The following is a 22,053-nucleotide window of genomic DNA, read 5'->3' on the forward strand; positions in this document are numbered from 1 at the left end:
TCCTTCTCCTCCATCCAGATATTCCACACCCCCCATGTCATGCCATGTCCCACGCACTTGCGAACATGGATAGAGACACAGCCCACGACGCCCACGCCAGCCACGTACATCGTCCGCGCGCAAGTCACATCCGACTTCTGTCTCGGCCCGCACGGCCCTTGACCAGGACCGTGCCCCCACTGACGACAACCCAGATGCGACTCTTGTCGCCGGCAAAAGGAGAAATGCGACGGCGGAGTCCCCTGCAGGAAGGAGATGCTTCCGACTCGATCAGGAGTGCGAGTTTTCCGACCGCTCTACCGGCCCGGCGAGCAATCCGGCCGGACGACGCGTCCCCGCGCAGGTTGGGGAAACACTCTCCATCGCGGACAAGCCCCGACGTGGTGGGCGCTGACCAGTCGGTCATGCAGGCGTTCAACCTCGCAGCCTCGGTCATGCAGAGCGATGAGACTGGCATATCTGGAGCGGATCGCTCAGAGGTGCGCGGGGGAAGATGCCGCACTGGACCTGGAAACGCTCAAGCGCATGGCAGAGGCGGGTGAAGCTCAACCTCGCTCCCTCGGGGGTGTTTCCCCCCGAGCAGATTCGGACAGGGTCGATGAAAAGTGCAGCGTCGAGCCTCGACGAACAGAGCGTCTGCCGCGTCGGCTCTGCTGACCTACATAGCAACCCTCCATCCACTTCATAGAGTACTACCGCGCTAAAGAGCTCCCATATCCCGCCCCCGCGACCCTCTCCTCCCTCTCACGCCTCCCGCCAAGGTCCGTAGCCGGCTTCCTCGTCAACTGCTTTCACACCCATGCAGAGCCAAACTACTGCTTCGTCGAGCGAACCTGGCTCAACGCCAAACTCGATCTGGTGTACAGCAACCCGGCGTCCGTCGCTCCTCCACCACACGACTTCGGCGTCGTCTGCACCATCTTTGGTCTCCTCGCCATCGGCGCCCAGTATGCGTACCTGGGGGTCAGACGCCGACCAAGACGCCGGAGAAAGCCTTCCCGAAGACGGCGTCGGCGTTCTGTTCCAACGACAGGCTAGTAGATTGTTGCCGGATGTCGTGACCATTTCGTCCTTGGAATGCGTGCAGGCATGCCTCCTGATGGGCGTGTACACGCTTCCCATCGGTGCGTCTGGCTTGTCGTACATTTATCTGAATTTCGCCCTGAAGCTCGCCATCCAGAACGGTATGCACAGGAGGTGTCCCGGAACTGGCCTCGATGCCTCCGCCTGCGAGACGCGGAATCGCGTGTGGTGGTCCCTCTACACGATTGAAAGGTGAGTGCGCTCCAGTCTCTGCCTTGCCACCCACGTCCTTTCACATGCTGACTGCGCAGGCGCGTGGGCATCTTTCATGGCCGCCCTACTTCTATATCCAACGGCCACGTGGACGCCGATTCCCCAGCAGAACTTACGACATGGCTTCCCTCGCACCCTACGCACTATGCCCAGATCCTAGCTGCGCTGCAACTGAACCAAAAACTCGACATGCTATCTCAGGAAATGTACAAGACTCCCGCGTCCCTCTTCTCTCCGTGACCGAGCTATGCCATGCTGACGAGCCAAAGCAACATCCCAAGCACCTCTCCAAACGTCTACATGAAAAAAGGCTATTCCACCTCGTCGACATGAAGCATGACTTGGCAAGTTGTGTTGTTGGCTGTCAAAAATCCACACCAATCACTTGTCGCGGCTACCTCCATCTCAAGCTAGAGTACTGTCTTGTCCGCATGTTTGTCGGCAGAGCCTCCATCCTGCCTCGATTCCGGGGTGACGCACCCAGCACCTCCGACTCTTCACCCAAGGGATCCTCCAAGGCCTCACTCGACCGAAAACGTCTTGGAGCCGGCCCTTGTAAGTGACTGCGTACAAGCAGCCATGCTCGTGATTGATACCTGCCGGGACATACGGGAGGGGTAGCATCGGCCTCGCGCGGGCTTCCTACACGGAATTCAGCTCCTGTCGCGCAGCCCTCCTCGTCACTACGGCGCAGTGTCTTCGGCAAAGATGCAACCGGTTCCTCCAGTCACTGCGAGACGGCTTATCCATGCTCAGGGAGATGTCTCTGGGGAGCGAGTCGGCGCAGTCGGAAAATGTCCCTCCTTCAGGCCTTTGAGCGGGCCATTGCCAGGTCCTGCTCCACACATGACAGTACGGGCCAGCCCAAGTGGCGAATCGGAGTATAAAAAGTTCCAGCGGTGGCAGCAGTCGTGGAGGAAACGGCTCGCCCGTCATGGCATTGGCCGACGACAACGGCCCTGACGGCGCGGGCGTGAAGAGCGGGAGGGGGGACACAAATGACCGGGCGCATTCCATGGCGCACACGGCTTCCTGCGCGCCCCCGTCCTTCTTCGGCGTCGACGGTACCTTTTGCGTCGTTTCCGCAGATGCCCGAGGATTTGTCTGTCTTTTTTCGGAGCCGATTTCGGGTTGGGCTATTTCGGGACCAGGTAACTGCGCGACCCCCCCCCCCCCCCCCCCCCCCCGGGCTGTGCCGTCGGCAAATTCGGGGAAACATCAAGACGCGCACTTGACATGTCGACTGCGTAAAGATGACTGATCGGGCGCCCCTGCAGGAGTCGGAGATGATCCCAAAGCCCTGGGGCAGAAATCGGGAGCCGGCTGCCAAGGGAGGTATTTAGGCACCGACCGACGCGTACCCCGCGAACGCATTCGTCGGCAGAAAACGAGGGGCAACCGCCATGACGATACATCAAGACAGAAAAGGCTCGTGCCTCCTCGCGTCCTCCCACCACGTCATGTCGGACTCGAAGCGCCACGGTGGACCAGCCCAGTCGCGTTATTCGCATCATCCGGCGTTGGCCCCTCCGGCCTGGAACAGCGCTGCGCTAGCCGACACACGTCTTGTGGATGGCGAACATTTTTTGCCACTGGCACGACACCCTTGTACGCTTGGGAACCCACCAGCCAAAGGTTTGTAACCTACGTACGTGCGGAGGAGGGGGGATTTCAGTTGTTGCGGTCGGGGAAAGCGACGGACTGGGCCGTTTGGCTGGTTGGGATTTGATCAAGCCGTGCGAAGCAGACTAACGTCAAACCAACCCTTCGAGGCTTGCATCCCTTACCGGCGTTGGCGCTGGTACATAAATGGGGGGGGAAGCGCACTAGTGAACAATTAAATATCTACCTAAGGTACCTAACCTACCTAGGTACCTGAATAAATCACTAATCTAGGAACCTTACCTGTCCACAAATGTCTCGGAGCGGCGCACTGCATAAAGCTTGATGCCCTGGGTGCGACAGCCAGTGTTGTTGGGCAGAGCCGCCGCCGTCCCATCAAGACATGCACCTGGGCGACTATACTCCGAGTCCGAGATCGTCCAAGCAAGTGGAGAGGGCGATCGCCATGCCGGATCAGTCGAGGTAGTACCCAGGGGGTGGTTTTCTCGCCTGGAGGCCGCTGGAAGCACGAGGGACGATCAAGCGGCAAGGACGGTGGAGAGGAACCATGCAGCAGCGCAAAGAATGTATATAAAATGGTTGGCAGAATGGTAGAATCTATGACAGAAAGAAAATCAAACAAGAGAAAACGGAATGCAAAAGATGCCGAGCGCATCCTGTATGTACAGTCGAAATGCATGCTTCCCGCCCAAGAATGAAAGAAAAAAAAAAAAAATCATGATGCGTGTGGAGGAGTTCTTACCCCCACTCGCCGTTGGGGTATCATGAATGCCAAAGAGTCTTATTTACAAGGGTTCCCCCGACCCTCGTCTGTTAGCTTTCGCCGCCAGCCGCCCACCTTTTTAGCGGCTACCCTCGCCATTGTTGATAATGACGTTGGCAGTGTCGGACGGGACGCCCTGGATGACGTCTTGGATGCCGTTGGAAGCCAGGTAGTTGCAGAGACCGCTGGCCTTTTGGCCCTTGCCGAGGAAGTAGGCGCCGATGCCGGCCACGTGGGGAGAAGCCATGGAGGTGCCGGAGATGGTGTTGGTGCGGCCGCCAATCCAGGTGGACAGGATTTTGCTTCCAGGGGCGAGGACGTCGACGAGGCTCCCAACGTTGGAGTAGTCGGCGAGGTTGTCGTCCTTGGTGGTGGCGCCCACGGTGCAGGCCGATGGTTCAGAGGCAGGGGAGTAGTCGGAGGCGTCTTCGCCGTCGTTGCCGGCCGCGACGGCGAGGAAGTAGCCGGCTTTGGTGATTGCCGCGGCGGCCCTGTTGACGGCGGCGGACCGGGAGCCACCCAGAGACATGTTGACGACGACGCCCTTGGGACAGGACTGGTTTTGGGCCTCCTTGGCGACGTAGTCCATTCCAGCAATCACGGCAGAGCTTGGCGGCAAGTGTTAGCCAAAGCCAACCTAGGAAGGAATATTTGGGGGGGGGGGGTGGGGGGCATACTTGGAGCCGGAGCCATTGGAGTCGAGAACCTTGACGCCGTAAATCTTGGTCTTCTTGGCAACGCCGTACGTCTTGGAGCCAATAGTGCCGCAGACGTGGGTGCCGTGGCCGTTGCCGTCGGTGTCCTTGCCGTCGCCGGCAAAGTTCTTGAGGAACTTGGCGCGGCCCTCAAAATCGGGATGGTCGGCCTGCACGCCCGTGTCGATGACAAAGGCGCAGGTGCCGGCGCCGGCGCTGTCGTCGTAGATGTAGCTGGTGCTGCCGGCCGTCTCGCTGGACAGGCGGGCCAACCCCCAGTCGGCGTTGGACTGCGTAGTCGAGATGCGCATGACGGCATCCTGCTCGATAAAGTCGACCTGCTCGGAAAAGGGGGTTCAGCACCAAGTTTCTTCTCGCCCGGCGGCTCGCCCTCGATATACTTACATTAGGGTCGTGCCTCAGCCCCTCCAGCTCCTGGGGAGACAGGGAGGCGGAGAATCCGCGAAACGAGTGGGTGTAGGTGTGGTCGGCGTCGGCCTTGATGGCGGACACGGCCGACGCGACGGAGCCGAGCTTGGAGTCGCCCTTCATCTTGACGATGAACTTGCCTTGGCGGAGCTGGGCGCCGCGGGGGACGAGGACGGGCGCAGGAGAGGCGCGCTTGGCCGGAGCGGCCGCGGCAAAGGGCAGGAGAGCCAGCAGCGTCGAGGCCTTCATGGTTGCTGTTCAGCGAGGACGGATGCACAGCTGTAGAGAGATAAGAGGTTGCTCCAGACGAACGGGCTCTCGCGAGGGCAAGCAGGACTGCAAGGAAGAAAGACGAGGGCCGGGAAACGGGAAGCAAAGGCGGGAAAGTGGAAGTGCCCGAGGATGGATGGAAAGCTTCTGCTTGCTTTCTTTTTTGTTTCCCCAGAAAGAAGGGGGAGGATGGAATCTATTTATCCTTTTGTCGGGTTGGCCTTGAGGGGGGGGAGGCATACTGGGCAATGTCGAAGGCTCCGGCCAGGGAATGGACGGCGGCAGTCCCAGCGAAGGAAGACAATGGCCCTCCATGTCGGACGGGCTAGGTACCGGCAGACAGGCAGGGGGGGGTGTCGCATTGCGAGCTCGCGTGAGGATGATGCCGTTGGAAGGGAAGAGGGAGAAGAAGGGGGGGGGAGTTGTCGTTGGCGCCATATCCGAGGCGATGGGGATGTAGGACCGGTCATGCCCCAGCCCGGCAGCTACAGCTCCAGGGAACAGCTTCCATCGAGGGCCTGGTGCGCGTCGACGTTGCTTTGCATTCCGGAGAGGGTGGCGTCGTCGGTTGACGGACATATCCGCTGACAGGGCCATCTGCCGGTCGCGCAAGTCATGTCGACTCCATAAAGGTTATGGTTTGTTTTCTATTTCCGCGTCGCCAGCGCGCAGCTTAATGAACTGGTTGTTTCCCGACCTCCCTAAAGCAGTCTAGGCCGGGAACTTCTGGGCTTGCCGAGGTCGGCGCCCAAAAGGACCACGGCGAAGCAGGCTGCAGGGGCGAAAACGTGACGACATGCCTGCCTGCCAGGGCAGGAGCAGCAATAAGCATAAGGCCGCGCCTGCCTGCCTGCCTCGCGTCCCAGCCGGCACCGACGCGCTGCTGTCAAGGGGCCTGGGCAGCCGCATCCCGCTATCATCGCTACATAGATTATCCTCTTCCTTGTGCTCGGGTGACTTCCTTTTTGCCCTGCACGCCATCGCCCGCCACCCATCGCCGCCACCCATCAGGATCGCGGTGCGACGCAGCCCCCCCCCCCCCCGTTGCATCATGCACCCATTGTGTTGATATCTTCTTGCCCAACCCAGAAAGTGGCAACCGTCGAGCTTCCCAATGCGCCCGTGCGGCGCCAGAAGGCCTCAAGCTGGTTTTCTCCCCAAGCTTCGGCGCGGCGCGGCGGGGCTCAGGGCTCGGCGGAATTCTGGAGCGCTGGCTGGGCCCCGCGGCGTCCTGCTTTGGCCCACAACTGTAGTTCATGTTCAACTCTTGGCTTCCTTCGAGTGGCGCTCCGAGCCGGCGGCACTTCCGTCTTGGGGCACAGACAGTGGACGCTGCCGTCGTACAGCCAGGGGCTGCCCGCTGGAGGAGGCCATGTCGTTTTGCGGAGGGCTCCAGGACGGGCGGCCCTGTTCGCCGCCAGGGGGCCAATCGGAGTCCCCTGGTGCCTTTATCCATCTGGCGGGGCAGCGGCTTGTGTGGCTGGACAACGAGAACGAGAGGACCGAGGACCCACGCCACGCCACGCCACGCCACGCCCACGCGCACTGGCAGCTGCCAGCGAGTGCAGCTGCCCTGCTCTTTAGCATCTTGCATTCGCTTATCGGGGAACCCTGCTAAAAAGGAAGAAGAGAATATCGAATTAAATAAACAACCTACCTATCAGGTAGGTACCTCCTAGCATGCATGAATAAGTGTCCACTGGTCATTGGTAACGTACCTTTTCCCCCCTCCCCTCTCCCCCCCCCCGCAAGCCACCAGTCTCCATCTTGATTCTTCGTCACCAACCCTGCCATCGAGAGTCAACTTCCCTTTCCATCGAGAGATCTGCATCGTGTGCGACTGCTCGTCTCCGCCTGCCCCCCTCACGTCGTGTCCGACAGGGTCCCGTTCCTCCCACGGTGATTGCGCCGCCGAACCGCATAATCTATGAAATCCGTGTGGGCTTTGGCCCATTTTCGTCGCCAAGTCGTCACATTCCCACCTGCCATTCAGGCAGGCGCTCATCAATCATATGCTTCAGCATGCAACCCTCCTTCCCGTTCACGTCAAAACTCCCACCAGTTGACATTCCCGGCGCGCACCAGACGTCTACTTACTTTCTTCTTTCGGAAGGGATCCCGTCCGTGTCACGAGTGCAGATAACAGCCGCTAACGTGCCTCCTTGCCCACCGGACCCAGACTGCATCATGCACCTTGCGGGAGGGGGGGGACCCAGAGCTCCCATCTCCGGATTTCGGTGCTGTAAAAACAAAAAACGACATTCTTATCTGTAATGCAGTCCGGCCGGTTGGTCGGAGGACGCGGATCCACCTGGTCTGGGGTTTCGTGCTGTTGACGGGGAGAGGATGTGTGGCCGAGGTGCACGAATGGGTGCGCAGGCCAGGCGTTTTTCTACCTTCTGGATTCATCGTTTCGCCGTTGCACCAGGCTTGGAACCTTTGCGCCAGAGCATGCAGTGCGAGTGTTGCGGTGGCTCGGTAGCTATGGCTTCGTACTTACGCTTGTAGCTTGGCGCGGATTCCTGCAACCATCCTTTTTGCCCGGTCAAACTTGATGTCAGTCAACTGGCGACATTTGCGGTGCGCTACCAAGTAGGATTCCTGAGCGGAAACTCTCCTGGCGACAAGTGCAAATCACGACTGCCTCGAACTGCCCGTCTGGGAAGCAAATATTGGCCAGAGTGCCTCCCGGCCATGTTATCCCTCGGCAACTTTGCTCTGTCCCTTTTTTTTCTTCACTGTTTTTTTCCTTCTTCGCATCACCTTACTACTCGCGCAGTCATGAATCCATCAGGTGCAGAGGACGCATTTCTTACATGGACTGTAGAGTTGAGCCCGGCTCCAGATCCATCTGATACTCCACATCAACCAGATGGGTATCAGAATCACTGTTTTGCATGTTCAATTCATCGCCTCGAGCCATATTCCCGCTGCCATCGCGTCAAACCACACGGGCTCCCAGCTCACAGCTTCCCGGATCGTTGCTTCAACCTGACGCAACGCTGGGAGGCTTGGCAGTGTAAGGCTGCTGTGTACTCGTCAAAGAAAAGCCCAAATGTGATGACGAGATGCCTGCCACGCTGCCTCGAATCATCTAGCAAGCACGATTTTTCAAGCCGTCGGCCGGGTTTTCGAGTCACTGTTTCGGCTCATGACGTGGACTCGAGACAGATCCTTCGTCGCCCAGGTCGTGTCCGTTTCGCAATAGTCGAATGGGCGCAGCTTACTAAATCCCAACGATTCCAAGCACTTGAATAGCGCGGGTTTCACCTGCATAGAGCTTGTCATTGCATGCAAGCAATGCTGGGTTGGTGATTCCCGTGACTTAGCCTGACGCCGCGCAACGTCGCCCTTACTCTTGGCCACGTACGATTCACCAGACTGGGAGTTGCGCGCCTAGGCCAAAGGGTCCGTATCTGTTCTTGGTTTTTCCGCAATATCTCTGCGCAAGATTCAGGGCCTAGGTCCCCAGGTAGAGGTCGAGTAAACATGCTCTCGGCCGAGAATTCGGGACAAATTGAACGACGACTTTTACACTCGAAAGATCAACACCGTAGTCAGGGTCTATGTGCAGGACGCTGTCACAGCATAAGATGCCGAATCAGAGCCGCACTTGGTGTGTGGGTCACTCTCCTTGGTGCGGCAGACGCATCTTGACAGATGTTAGAAGCCCCTGACGACAAAGGTACTGGCAAAGCTTGCGGAGGGAAAGCAAATCTCCGCGTGACCCATCTGTTTTCGTAAGTTGCTGGCGAGTCCATCAAAACAGTCTGCTACTACTTGGCAATCTTTACTACATTTCAGACGACACTCGAAAGCATGTGGACCGTGTTTATGGACAATTTCTACACCCCGACCTCTGAGCCTCTTTATAAGACCATATGTTGGTACGTAGTCCTTCAGCAAATAGAATGCCAATGCGGAAATCCGTAGCATGATGCCTGCTGCTGAATGGAAATCGAAAACGCAAACTTCGCATTTGAACACGTGGAAAACCAGCCGTGTAGTGCATCGATAAAATCGGGTTTCCGGAACCCATTACCGGCTCAACACGTTCTCGTGAGAATCACAGACTCCACGACGGCAATGCCGTGGCAATTACCAATGCCGACGCCCACCTTGGCAACCCCCGCGTAAAGGGACAGCTCTGGCACGGCAACAAGTAAGCTTGGACGCAGACTTGGTCAAGGCATTACCGGCCGGTCCTTCGACAACATGGGACAGTGAGTTAAGAACGGATATGTATAGCAAACGCGTGTGGTTTAGTGGCAAGATGTCTGGCGAGAATAGCGCGCCTGTCCTAGTTTGATTTTCTTGCAGCCACGGCGAGGGTACTAGGGGTAGTCCTGCCACTTGCCGGATGGACGGCCCAAGACATGGCAGGGGAGAATCGAGAATCGACTTGCTATCGTCAAGAGACGGCTGGTGCTCTGCTTCACGGACCGCCCGCCACTGGGCATTCGAACAGGCCGGCAAGCCGACGCGGAAAACAGCTCCCCGCCACGCCGCCCATAGGAGAATGAGTACCGCGGCCAGGAAGACGATTCCCTCGGATAAAATCGGGGTATTGTATTATTTGATTCGATTCAGCGTGGGCGGGTGTCTTGCCAGGACTTGGTCGGTACAGACCCTGCCGAATTGCGAACTGTCAAATCCTGTACGGTTCTCTCCGGGGGCATATCCTGCACCCCGATGGATATCCCGCTGGACGGGCCGCGCGACGGGATCAGATGGCTAGCTACATATCTCGGAGGCGCGCCACCCCCCTCCTGGTCAGGGTTCGGCCACCACTCTCTGCAGCAAAAACGCTCGCCATGGCAGAAGAAGGGGCGTGTTATCGAGCATGCTGGGATCGTTGCCGAGCGTGCCGTTGTAAGGCTGACCGGCTGGTTGCAGAGATGCGCCTCTCCGTGCAATGCAATGCAATGCGATGCAATGCAATGCTTGTCAGAATGCAGACACCAAGGAGCATAACATAGCAGCTCTTGTGGGAAAAGGCCCCAGTCCTATCCCGCAGGCGTAAGAAATAACGAGCAAATCCACAGATTCACAGCGCGACGGCGGGCCTATGACAACTCGCATCCCTCAACAATCCTCAAAACGAGGTTATGAGGTGCAGCTCCAAGTGCCTCTTGGTATACTGTTGTATGTAGAGAGACGAAGCACTTTGAACTTCTGCCGTGTCGAGTACCTAACCTCTGCATGTAATTCCACACATAACGTGACTGCCTGGAATATAGTAAAGTTGTCCTGGGCTCCCTCCGTAAGCCCTGTCGCTTTCCAACAGACGCAGGCAAAAAGAATTTCACGGCCGACTTGAGCCCAAAACAGACATCTCGGCCATGCTCACCAGCACATCCAATATCTAAACAGCATCATCACAACTAGTACCATTTACAAGACCCAAACACATTCTCCAATGTCTTCTTGAGCTAAAGACATTCAATTTTACGTTTATAAAACCGAAAAAGTCCCCAACGAGAACTTGGTTATAAACACAATATATGTATATACATGGGTGTGTGAGGGTCAGAATGCAGTCCGTGACGTGGACAGCAACACTAGGACTGACTACATTGACCGGCGGCTTCATATCATCTGCCACATGTACTGTCGGAGGAAGTGTTCGCTTAGCTAAGGGCGGGGTTTCACTTGGGTAGGTTAGGTTAGGTTAGGTAGGTAGGTACGTAGGTAGGTAGTCGGGAACAAACCGTCCCTTCTCTCTGATGGGTGAGAATCAACGTGATGATGTCTGGGAACTGCAGCTTGAAAACCTAACGGACCGTACCATGAGAAGAAGGACGGCACGGCCCGGCAGATTGCAGATTGCAGATTGTACCGGAAGCACACTATCGCGACTGGTGGAAATTCCAAATTTCCTTGACTGTTCCTGTCCCTGTTCCTGTTCCTGTTCCCTCGGTTGGACGCATTGGAAGGGGAGGAGTCGCGCGAGACGGACCAGACTTGTTGAAGCAGCAGCCCAAAAAAAAAAAAAAAAAAAAAAAAAAAAAAAAAAAAAAAAAAAAGAAGGAGAATGGAACTGCGCATTTCCACGTGATCCGCATAAAAGAATAAGCACGGGACAGCAAAGAGGTCTGGTTGGTTGCTCCTTGTTCTCGCTCCTTCCCAATCCTCCATTCTTTCCAGCCGTTGCCAGCTGTCAAGCCCATCTGTCGGCATCGGATCTAGCTGCGTTCGCTTCGTTTCAAATCCTTCCACGACGACTAGACATGGAGACGTTTTTGGCAGCAATTGCGAACTGCATTGTCTCGATTATTTTTATTGTGGGAGCAGGGAAACACAGCAGACCGACCTGCGGCCACCACGATTGGCGCAAGGAGCTGTCCAACAGCGGGTACCTCGGGAACCTACCGGCCTGATGACGTCTGGTCTGACGACGTCCGGTCTGACGACGTCCGGATCCAAAACAACAACCGCCTCGTCCCCGCGCGCGCGTCAGGATGAATTGCCACGAGCTCCAGCAACGCGCCAGGCCATCGCGCTACGTCATCAAGCGACCCAAAGCGCTCCAGTGGTTCCACAACGGACGATTGTACAAGGCGAGCGACGAGGAGAGACAGGCGGGACGGTTCGAGCTGTTCCTAGACTTGCTGTGTTCGTCACTGTTCCCCTGCCCAGGTCCGCTGGCAAAAAAAAAAAAAAAAAAGAAAAACAATGAATCCCTGCGCTAAGCCAAAAAGTCGTGTGTTCCCGCAGACGTCGCCATCGTCGCCAATTTCAGCGACGACCTCGCCGAGCATCCCGATGGCGCGCACCTCGCCAAGTACATGCTCATTTTCGCGCCGGCGTGGCATGTCTGGGCGGACCTTCGGGAGATCATGAACTCGTACTACACGGACGACTTGGCACAGCGCCTCGTCATTCTGTGGGTCATGGCTCTGCTCGTCTTGTACGCCAACAACGCAAGACGGGTGGATGATGTCGCTGCCGTGAGAACCGCGGCAGGCGCGTACCTGGTGGCTCGCTTCAGCACCATGTGCGTCTTCCTCGTGTCCTCGTTTGCGAGCTACCAGCACCGGGCGCAGGCGCGCGTGCTTGCCGGGTTCATGTTTGCAGGGCTCCTGATGGGCATCCCGATCTTGTCCGAGGACGTCGGCCTCGGCGCAAAGGCCGCGGTGGCTGCCGTCATGATTGTCTACCAGGAGTGCACGTGGTCGCTGACCCTGAGCCCCTGGTTCAAGCGCCGGCTCAAGCTCAGGTACAGCACGGCGGTGGACGTTGCGCACGAGGTGGACCGCATGGCAGCCTTCTTCATCATCATCCTCGGCGAGTTCGTGTACAGCGTCGTGGTGGGGGACCCGGCCGGCGTCGGGGTCACGCCGGGCTACGCCAAGGCCGTGTGCACGCTGGTGATTGCCTTTTGCATCAACTGGATCTACGCCAGCGGCGACGGGAGCCTGCACGCCACGCATCCCATCCGGCGGTCGGCCGGGACGGCGTTTGCCTTTTTCCTGCTGCACCTGCCCCTGGCGGCGTCGTTCCTGATCGGAGGGCACATGTGCGCCGTCAGCACCAAGCTGCACAGGCTTGACGACGGCCAGCGCTGGCTCCTGGGCGGCGGGCTCGGCGCAGGGCTGCTTTGCCTCTGGATCTACGGCCAGCTGTACCGGGCCACCGAGGACGAAGCCTGCCTGGTGCTGCCCAAGCAGTACCGCATCGGCATGCGGCTCGTCGTGGCCGCGGTTCTGGCGCTGCTGCCCGCGACGCACCGGCACTTGACGGCCACGCAGCTCATGGTCGCCGTCATGTCCCTGTTTGCGCTTCTGACCGTGTGGGAGACGATGGGCGGGCTGATGAAGGGGGCCTGCGTCTTTGAGCCCTGGACCGACACTCGTGCTCCCCTGGACGAGGGGGAGGCAGAAGCCGAGCCCGAGGCACGAGCCTAGACCCCCCTCCCGCGGGGCCTCTGAAGGGAGAGGTGGAGAGAGAGTGTGTGTGTATTATAAAGGAGGGCTGTTTATACTTTGTAGGCATTGACGGGTTTAGCAGACGTGGGACGCTGGCTGCCCGTCGTGTGGCGGCACGGGGTGGCCCTAAAATTATTGACGGTATTGAGTTGACATTATCCGACAGATGGCCGCCTGTTGCGGTGCGCAAACACCAGCTGGTGCCAGCCAGCACCAGTCGGCGCACTTGACGACGTCTGGTCTGGTCTGGTCTGGTCTGGTCTGGTCTGGTCTGGTGCTAGCGTGCCCAGTAGCGCGTATCCCCCAACTATCGACGGCGGTTAGCGGTTCTCTGCGTTGGTGGTGGGTGCACGTGCACTGCGCAGAGTATGTCATCACCATGTACGTAATGTAACGACGCCAACTGCTCCCAACGAGTCCGCGTGTCCCGTGACTCCTCCGTTCATCCCTTCAGAGGAACATTCCACGTCCTTCGTGACTCGTGACTCGTGCCCGTGCCGTCTGGTCCTTTTCATGCCAAGTCCTCACGAACCGCAAACCGCAAACCGCAAACCGCAAACCGCAGCATTGCCATCCTGCCTTTATCGTCGTGCGCCCTTTGCCACTCTCCTTCTTCCGTTTTGCCGCTTCCGCGAGTGCCTCTCTGCCTCTGTTCTACGCCCGTTCTGCAAATTTTGATTGCTCAAGTGCCTTTGGGGTTGCGAGCATTTCCCGCGCACGACGCGACCAAGCCCATTCCTTGCCAGCGAAGCAGCTGAAGCTTGGAACCTGCCGTGCGGCTGTCGTGTCCGCCTGCTGCCTTGTCTACCTCGCATCCCTGCTGGCGAAGCGCCGAAAACAGCAAGCTGCCAACGTCACCGTCGGCGATTTTTGCCAACGGGTTTGCCGTCATGGCCGATAGCGCCTGTCCCGTCTCCGAGAGTACCCGGTAACCAAACCACCTGCTGGCGCCATGGCCGGCGCCATGGCCGACGCCAATGCCGAAGCTTCATCGAGGTCGCCAGCCAAGTTTCGAAAGCGGAGAATACCAGTACGTGCTTTCAACCCTATGGCTTTGATTCACCCCCACGCCCCCTTGGCTAAGTTTTCTCCTTGTAGACGTCGTGTGGTGCCTGTCGCCAGTCCAAGGTAGGTCGGCTCATACCCGCGTTCCCTAGCTTTCCGCACTGACGTTGACGTCTAGGTCAAGTGCGATGGCCGCCGGCCTTGCTCACGGTAGGGATCAGTCTCGAAAGGCCCGTGCCGGGAAACCTCACCAACATTTGACGCTGACGAGGCCTCGTAGGTGTCGCTCGCTGCAAAAGGTGTGCAAGTTTGAAGAAAGGCCCAAGGTTGCTCACCAACTGTACGCAGTCTCCGCCATTCCCCAGGCCAAGCGGCCAACGGCTACGGTGAAAACTGCCGGTTACTGACCCGCACGACCAAGGGAGATTGACGAGCTAAAGAGGGAGGTCGAGAATCTGAGACTGCAGTTGGCACAACAGAAAAGGGGCAGTGTGGGCGACGACAACACCGCCGCGGCGTCTGCGGTTTTGCCCACCTCTGTCGCCGTGGATTCATCAACGCCCTTCATCCCTGGCAATCCAGGCCTCTTCGACGTCTGTGAGCAGGCCTGTGTCGAATCTCCCGCCTCGTCAAGGGCGACAGGATCGCATACGTCTGGCAACAGATCAAGCAGCTACTCGCAAAGGAGGCCCTTGTCTTATCGCGCAGATCGAGCCACGGGCCCGTTCCACATAAACTTGGTCGGGACGCAAGATGTGGTGGATGCGGGCCTCATTACTCTTGACCAAGCGACTTCCTACTTTGCCACCTTTTTCCGGGGCTGCGACAGATATGTACCCGTATTCGACGCCGATCACGACGCCCTGGACAGTGTGCGGTCGCGGAGCGGTATCTTGTTTAGCGTCATATGCACCGCGGGCTGTCGGGCTTTCGGCGGAACAGACTGCCAGCCGTGGCGCGTGTTGAATCTTCACACCAGAAGAATGGTGAACGCGGCAGTGACGGTGCCGGCGATGCTGCGTCTGGAAACCATACAGGCACTTCTCGTCAGAGCCTGCTACTCCTCGGAACGGTCACTCCTCGTGGCCGCCGCAGCTCGAATGGCTGTCGATCTGGGACTCCCCGATGCTTACGATGAGCTTGTGTCGCGGGTGTTTGCCATGTCTCGTAGCTCGGAGGACGACGTTTCCGTGACACAGGACGAGGACCCGTTGATGCGCAAGACGCGGACCTGGCTGCACATTCTGAACATGGGGTACATTCTGCACATTGACGCCGGCGACATGTTGACCGTCAAACTCGCCGGCGATGCTCGGAGAGGTCGGGTCCTGCTTCGCGACCGCCTCGTCCGGAAGCAGGACATGTGTCTCTGGCCACAGGTCGAGCTGAACGTGCTCCGAGCGCAAATGCTGGAGCGGCTGTCGCAAAGAAGCCACACCGAGGCGGAAATCATGGACATTGTCTCGGACGCAATCATCGACATCAACATCTGGTTCGACGACTGGAAAAGGATCTGCGATCCCCGCAACCCACATACCCCTTGGCTGATGCTCAACATGCAGGTCCAGCGCTGCTGGGGCGTCACCATGGCCCTGTGCAGGGCCATCCGAATCACCGGCGTGGAAAACGTCGACGTCATGTCCCCCACCCAGAAGCAGATGCTCGGAATGACGCGGGCCGCTCTGGCGGAGCACCTCGACATCGTCACCAGCGAGCCGCGCCTCTACCTGCGCAATCTGCGGTTCGCCATGGACTTTGTCTGGGCAAAGTGCGTCTTCTGCTACCTCTTGCTGCTCAAGCTGTCCATCCTGCTGCTGCCCCCCGAGCGCGGTCGCCGCGGCGGCGACGACGACAAGAGCCTGCTGCAGCGCGGCAACGTCCTCCTGAGCGAGCTGAGCGAAGCCGACGGCGGGCCTCTCGACGGCCATCGAAGCAGCACGGCAAGGATGTACCTGCAGCTGCTCGAGACGGGGATGCAAAGGTACCAAAGCGCGGTGGAAAAGCGCGGCGACGGCGACGGCGGCGGCGGGCAGGACGTGTTTGCGCCGGAGCAGTTCCTGCTCGAGTGGGATTTCCCCGGGCTGACGCTGTATTCCTCGTCCATCATGGAAGCCGGCTGGCTGGACGACGTCATGATGGAGGCGTTTGGTAGCATAGATGACTTGATGGCCTTTGGGTGGGCGTCTGCGGAACCGCCGAGCCAGTCTTGAGCGGCCGTTGGAAGTTGTATTCAAGCACGACAAGTCGACGACGTAAAAAAAAGAAACATGAAAAAGCCCATTTGCCTGCCCTGCCCTGCCCTGCCCTGCCCTTTTTGCCTGGCACACTTGTTGACAACAAAACTAAAACACACAAACCCCCATCTGGTGATGCCGTCAAAAGTCTACCATGTCAGCTCAAACTGCCGGCGACCCTGCGCGTCTGCCCCGAGATCCCGGACGCTCCCGTCCCCCTCGGTCACGACGCGTCTCGCATCCCCCACCGGCAGAATGACCACCAGGGCCTTCCACGGCGCCACGAAGCCGGAGCTCTCGTCCCTGGAGAACCGCACGGCCACGCCGGCGTCCCTGACGCCGTAGCCGACGGTGTACTTGGACACCTTGGTCTTGGCCGCCGCGGACACGCCGTCGTCCTCGAGCCACTCCGTCTCGTACCAGGTCCTGGAGCCCGCGCCGCCGCGCGGGGGGAAGATCTCGACGGCGCGGTAGTCGTCGAGCGGCAGGCCCGCCGCGTTGTCCGTCTCCCCCGGCGAGAGGACCTGGACGTCTCGGCCGAGCGGGATGGCGGCGCCGACCTTGGCGAGGACGGGGATGCCGGCCCCGTGCCACTCGGCGTCGATGGTGGCCCACTGGCCGGCCGGCAGGTGCTGGTGCGGGGCGTTGAGGTTGACGAATCCGTCGTCGGCGTCGGACCGCCTGGGCAGGTAGACGCGCGCGTGGGCCACGCCGGGCTCGTAGACGCCGCCGACGAGGAGCGCGTCGCCGAGGAAGTACTGGCGCTCGCCGTCCGTGATCTCGGCGGTCCAGACCTCCGGGTCGGACTCGTAGCCCCAGCCGGTCCATCGCTGGGGCGGCACGGCCGTCCGGTGGCTGGCCAGGCTGAGCGAGTACAGGTAGGGTATGAGGGCGTAGCGGCGCTTGATGGCCCTCCGGACGAGGTGCGTGATGGAGGGGTGCATCCACGGCTCGATGACGTCGCCGACGTTGTTGTCGCCGCCGCCCGTCTTGAAGCAGTTGATGGCGAAGCGGGGCGAGTAGATGCCGAGCTGGACCCAGCGCAGCAGCAGCTCGGGCGAGGGCTGGGGCCCCTCGAAGCCGCCAATGTCGTGGCCGTAGCACTGCATCAGGCACATGCCGGCCGTGAGGGAGAGCGCGTTGGCGCCCTTCATGCCGGCCCAGCTGGTGACGTTGTCGCCGCTCCACGAGCTGCACGCGTATCGCATGGTGCCTGCCGTGGCGCTCCTCGTCAGCACGAACGGCCGGCGGTCCGGGTCGGCCGCGACCAAGGCGTCGTGGGAGGCTTTGCCGTGCAGCTCCGTGTGCAGGCTCCGCCCCCACAGCCCGACGTCTCGACGGCCCTCGAGGCCTTCCGGGACCGCGAGCGACGGCTCGTCGAGGGCGCACTGCCAGCCGTCGTCGGTGATGGTGTACTCGTTGTTGTCGTTCCAGATGCAGTCGATGCCCTCCTCGCGCAGCTTCTTGACGCCGTCGAACCACCACTTGAAGCCGGCGGCCGAGGTGAAGTCGATGTGGCCTCCTTCGTCGCTCTCGCCGCCGCCCGCGCTCCAGAGCCGGGTCTTGGCGGCCGTCCCTGTCTGCGGGTCGGTGAAGAAGGCCCCGGCGTCCTTGAGCTTCCGGTACTCGGGGTGGGTTCGGAGGACGTAGGGTTTGACGTTGGCGATCAGGCGCATGCCGAGCGCGTGGTACTGCCTGATCCAGCCCTCGGGATCCGGGAACCTGTGTCTGTTCCAGGTGAAGACGTTCCTGGTCTTGGGCTCCTGCTCCGCCACGGTGTAGCCGGAGGACATCTGGTAGGCGGAGCACGGGATGTCGTGCTCCTTCATCTTGCGCGCCAGTTCCAGCAGCGCCTCGGACGCCGGGGGGTCGTCCAGCATGGAATACTTCATGCCGCCGGAGAGGTAGCCGAACGCCCAGCGGGGCACGAGCAGCGGGAAGCCGGCAAACTCGGCGTACGTGGCGACAATGTCCCGGAGCGTCTTTCCGACGATGAGGATCTCCTCCAGGCCCCCGTAGTCTTGTCGGTAGACCTTGTAGTGCCCCCACATGCCGTCCATTTCCGCCCCGACCGAGTACTTGCCGCGGCCGTGGCTGGTGGAGAAGAGCGCGACGCAGCCGGACGGCGTGGCGTTGATGAGCAGCGGGATGTTCTTGTACAGAGGGTCCGTCTTGTACACGTCGTAGCCGAAACTGTCCGTGGCGGACAGCTCGAACCGCCGGCCGGACAGGTTCATGGGCGCCGCCTTTTCCCCGAGGCCGACGTGCAGCGTGCCGCGGTTGTAGCGCGAGTAGTGCGCGACGCCCGGGCCGTCGACCACGTACGAGCGATGCGGCACGTCCGCGTGCAGCGGCGCCTGCTGGTCTGCGTAGGAGACGGAGACGACGGGGGAAGACGACGACGACGCGCCCCAGTCCACGGTGGCGACAATGTCTCCGATGCGCATCAGCTTGCTGGAGCCACTGCTGCCCGCCTGGGTCTCTGCCCGCAACCCTTGCTGGGTGGCGGGGGGGATCAGGATGCTGGGGTGCGGGGGGAGGGGATGCGAGTCGGACGTGAAGGTGGTCCTGAAGACGTTGGAGCGGATAAGCTCAAAGGTAAAGGTGAAGCAGGGCAGGCCTTGGCCGGTGCTTTTCAGCTGGATCCTGGGCTCGTCGCTTGCAGGGGCGACATGCTCCCAGGCCGAGGGGACACGCTCCTGTTGAGGCATGGTGAGACGGCAGACGGCTGACGGCACGGGGGTCAAAGGGAAAGTTTTTCGTCTGCAGATTGATAGGAGATGTGGTCCATGGAGACACAGACGTGGGACCGGACGATGCTGACGATGACTATATATCGTGTGGCGAGACCCGGGTTGGCCTGTATTTCCCCCGTCCACGCAGAACTATCCTTCCCCTCGTCGAGACGGACATGCTGTCCAGGGCGACCGAACCCCCTCCGACCGATTCGCCAACCGATTCGCCGACCGATTCTCCGACCCGTCTGTTAGAGCGGCGGTCGGGGATGTGCAGGCCAACGCCGATCGGACAAAAGTCGACTTCTCCGATGGCGCACCACTACTTCCAGAGGCTAGTCAACAAGGGGAACCAACCCCACGGGGTAGAGAGCCAGGGTGGCGCTACCCCGGAGATTCGATTGGGTTGCATTGCATTGCAGCGTCTCGCCCTGGCATCCCCGGCCTCGTGGTATACATTGCTTGCTGGCAGGTCCGATTTGGGCTACTCCGGCTTGGAGCAAAAAGTATAACTCGCCTGCATCTGGCACGCGTTTTTAATCGTCAAACTTGCCACTGGGCTCTTGTTTTTTTCTTTTCTTCTTTTTTTTTCCCCTCGCATCTCTTCGCTCCTCAACACCATGGCACATGTCAGTGGCTCACCTGACGGCACTCACCCGCAGCCCTCGGGAGAATCGTCCAAGATGGGGGCGGCCGACGTCTTGCAGGTCGAGCACGGGGCCCAACGGCCAACCGACGACATCCAGCAGGCCAGCCGGGACAAGGCAGCCCAGTTCCTCAAGCAAGCAGACCATTCGGTCGTGGTCACGCCCGCTGACAGCGCCCGGGTGTGCCGCAGCATCGACTGGCACATACTGCCCATCATGCTGTTCGTGTACTGCCTGCAGTCGCTGGACAAGACGACGCTGTCGTACGCGTCCGTGTTCGGCCTCATTGACGACACGCACCTCGTCGGCAACGAGTTCTCGTGGCTCGGCTCCGTCGTCTATCTCGCGCAGCTGGTCTTCCAGCCGCTCGTGGCGTACAGCCTGGTCAAGTTCCCCGTGGGCAAGTTCAGCGCCGTCATGGTGTTCTGCTGGGGCGCCGTGCTGTGCGGCATGACGGCCGCGCACGACTTTGGCGGCCTGATGGCCTCGAGGTTGCTGCTCGGCGCGTTCGAGGCGTCTGTCGGTAAGTCTGAGCGGAGCGATGCGATCCAAGCCCCGCTGTCAAGGTCCACGGTTCTGACGGCACGTAGCCCCGACCTTCATTGCCATTGTGCAGATGTGGTACAGGAGACAGGAGCAGACGACGAGAAATGCTTCGTGGTACGCCATGCTGGGTATTGTCAACATAGTGAGTTGATTGCCCCGGGCCTGCCGCGTGGCCGGAGTGGTTGTGCTAACTTTGTTTTCTTCTTGTCCACAGCTGGGCAGTCTGTTGACGTATGGGCTCGGGCACATCAAGTCTTCTTTGCGTCCGTACCAGGTATGTCGCCCCGGCCCGTTTGTTCTTTTGCCAGGCGTGAACGTGCCAACATGCTCATGCTCGCAGGTCATCTTCTTGTTTTGCGGATGCATCACCGTGGCCTTCTCCATTGTGATTTTGTAAGTCCAGTCGGACGGCTTGCCACGCGCGTCGTTTTGCCAGGCTAACGATCGAGCAGCATATTCATGCCCGACTCTCCCATGACGGCCAAGTTTCTGAACCGAGACGATAAACTCATTGCTATTGAGCGGCTTCGCATGAACCAGATGGGCATCGGTTCCGGCGTTTGGAAGTGGGACCACGTCAGGGAATGTGTCATGGATCCCAAAACATGGCTGTGGTTCCTCCTCATGTTTGTCATATCGTGAGTCCAACCCGCAATCTGCACCCCTTGCTTGAGAACGGTACGCTTGCGAGTGACGTTGCTTCTGACTCTTTTTTTTTTTTTTTTTTTTTTTTTGTCATGCAGCATCCCCAGCGGCGGCATCTCCACCTTTGGCCCGCTCATCATCCAGTCGTTTGGGTTTGACAAGTTCACCACCATCCTCTTCAACATCCCCTTTGGTGTCGTCCAGATGGTTGCCACGCTGGGCGGCGCCTGGATCGCCAACCGCATAAACATGAAGTCGCCCGTCCTGCTACTGCTCTGCCTGCCGCCCATTGCCGGCTGCATCATCCTGCTCTCCGTCGGTCGCGCAGCAAGCGATCGAGCCGTCCTCCTGGTCGGATACTACCTCATCTCGTTCTACCCCGGCATCTCCCCGCTCATCTACTCCTGGTCCGGCCAGAACACGGGCGGCGATACCAAGAGAAAGGTCACCACGGGCATGCTCTTTGTCGGCTCTAGCGCCGGCAACGTCGTGGGACCCCTGCTCTTCAAGCCGAGCGAGAAGCCGCGGTACGACAGGGGCTTGAAGACGAACCTGGGGCTGTTTGTCACGCTGGCGGTCCTGATCGTCCTGGGGATGGGCCTGATTCGCGTCTTGAACGCCAAGCAGGCTCGCAAGAGAAGAGAGGTCGGCAAGGCAGAGCACATTGAGGACTTGAGCATGAAGAAGACCACGGCGGATGGCGACGGGGTGTTGAACCGCGCCGAGGAGTCGGAGGCGGTGGGTGACAAGGCGTTTGACGACGTGACGGATACGAAGAATGAGGATTTCATCTATGTGTATTAGTGGCTTAGGCGGGCCGAGGGTCTGGGCAGGAAAGTAATTTTGATGACTGAGGTGAAGCGCGGCATGGCTACAGTTGGGCGGCAGAAGACGTCGTGAAAAGCCCACTGAATTATGAGATGAGCGTTTAATATTCTGGTTGCATTGAAATCACAGCTGACGGATCTCCCCTTCCAGCCGCCAACCCAGACTTGAAACACCAGCTGTCCGTGAGCCACAGCATGAAACTTGGCCGGTACGTACTACGCGCCCCCCCCCCCGGCAGGCACGTCCGCTAACGGAGTCGCGGAACGGACTTTCTTCAGACCGAGCGCAACTCTGGCCGGGGCCCACCTGGCCAGCGGCCACCCACCCACCTGACCCTGAATTAAAATCGGCGCGTTTCCTCCTTCTTTGTCGTTTGACCACAATATCGGCCTGCCTCAACCACCAAAGT

General features: G+C 59.6%; 6 protein-coding genes across 6 annotated transcripts; 4 read left to right on the forward strand and 2 right to left on the reverse strand.

Moving 5' to 3' along the window:
- Nucleotides 1-949: 949 nt before the first annotated feature.
- Nucleotides 950-1,629, forward strand: UV8b_07056 (uncharacterized protein; the record flags this gene model as incomplete). The annotated part of the gene is made up of 3 exons (XM_043144553.1): nt 950-1,275; nt 1,335-1,502; nt 1,566-1,629. 3 exons carry the CDS (start codon nt 950-952, stop codon nt 1,627-1,629), a joined length of 558 nt encoding a protein of 185 aa, XP_043000488.1.
- Nucleotides 1,630-3,761: 2,132 nt separating this feature from the next.
- On the reverse strand, nt 3,762-5,055 carry UV8b_07057 (uncharacterized protein; the record flags this gene model as incomplete). Its single annotated transcript, XM_043144554.1, has 3 exons — nt 3,762-4,290; nt 4,360-4,715; nt 4,783-5,055. 3 exons carry the CDS (start codon nt 5,053-5,055, stop codon nt 3,762-3,764), a joined length of 1,158 nt encoding a protein of 385 aa, XP_043000489.1.
- Nucleotides 5,056-11,537: 6,482 nt separating this feature from the next.
- Nucleotides 11,538-12,983, forward strand: UV8b_07058 (uncharacterized protein; the record flags this gene model as incomplete). Its single annotated transcript, XM_043144555.1, has 2 exons — nt 11,538-11,691; nt 11,794-12,983. The coding sequence occupies 2 exons, from the start codon at nt 11,538-11,540 to the stop codon at nt 12,981-12,983; spliced, it is 1,344 nt and encodes a 447-aa protein (XP_043000490.1).
- Nucleotides 12,984-13,956: 973 nt separating this feature from the next.
- On the forward strand, nt 13,957-16,219 carry UV8b_07059 (uncharacterized protein; the record flags this gene model as incomplete). Its single annotated transcript, XM_043144556.1, has 5 exons — nt 13,957-14,034; nt 14,103-14,132; nt 14,188-14,219; nt 14,290-14,349; nt 14,431-16,219. 5 exons carry the CDS (start codon nt 13,957-13,959, stop codon nt 16,217-16,219), a joined length of 1,989 nt encoding a protein of 662 aa, XP_043000491.1.
- A 173-nt stretch (nt 16,220-16,392) lies between these two features.
- On the reverse strand, nt 16,393-18,954 carry UV8b_07060 (uncharacterized protein; the record flags this gene model as incomplete). The annotated part of the gene is made up of 1 exon (XM_043144557.1): nt 16,393-18,954. The coding sequence occupies one exon, from the start codon at nt 18,952-18,954 to the stop codon at nt 16,393-16,395; it is 2,562 nt and encodes an 853-aa protein (XP_043000492.1).
- A 644-nt stretch (nt 18,955-19,598) lies between these two features.
- Nucleotides 19,599-21,620, forward strand: UV8b_07061 (uncharacterized protein; the record flags this gene model as incomplete). The annotated part of the gene is made up of 6 exons (XM_043144558.1): nt 19,599-20,148; nt 20,216-20,313; nt 20,386-20,445; nt 20,512-20,564; nt 20,624-20,809; nt 20,915-21,620. The coding sequence occupies 6 exons, from the start codon at nt 19,599-19,601 to the stop codon at nt 21,618-21,620; spliced, it is 1,653 nt and encodes a 550-aa protein (XP_043000493.1).
- Nucleotides 21,621-22,053: the final 433 nt, after the last annotated feature.

Source organism: Ustilaginoidea virens, chromosome 5 (assembly GCF_000687475.1).
Source record: "Ustilaginoidea virens chromosome 5, complete sequence".
In the NCBI taxonomy this organism is placed as follows: Eukaryota; Fungi; Ascomycota; class Sordariomycetes; order Hypocreales; family Clavicipitaceae; genus Ustilaginoidea; species Ustilaginoidea virens.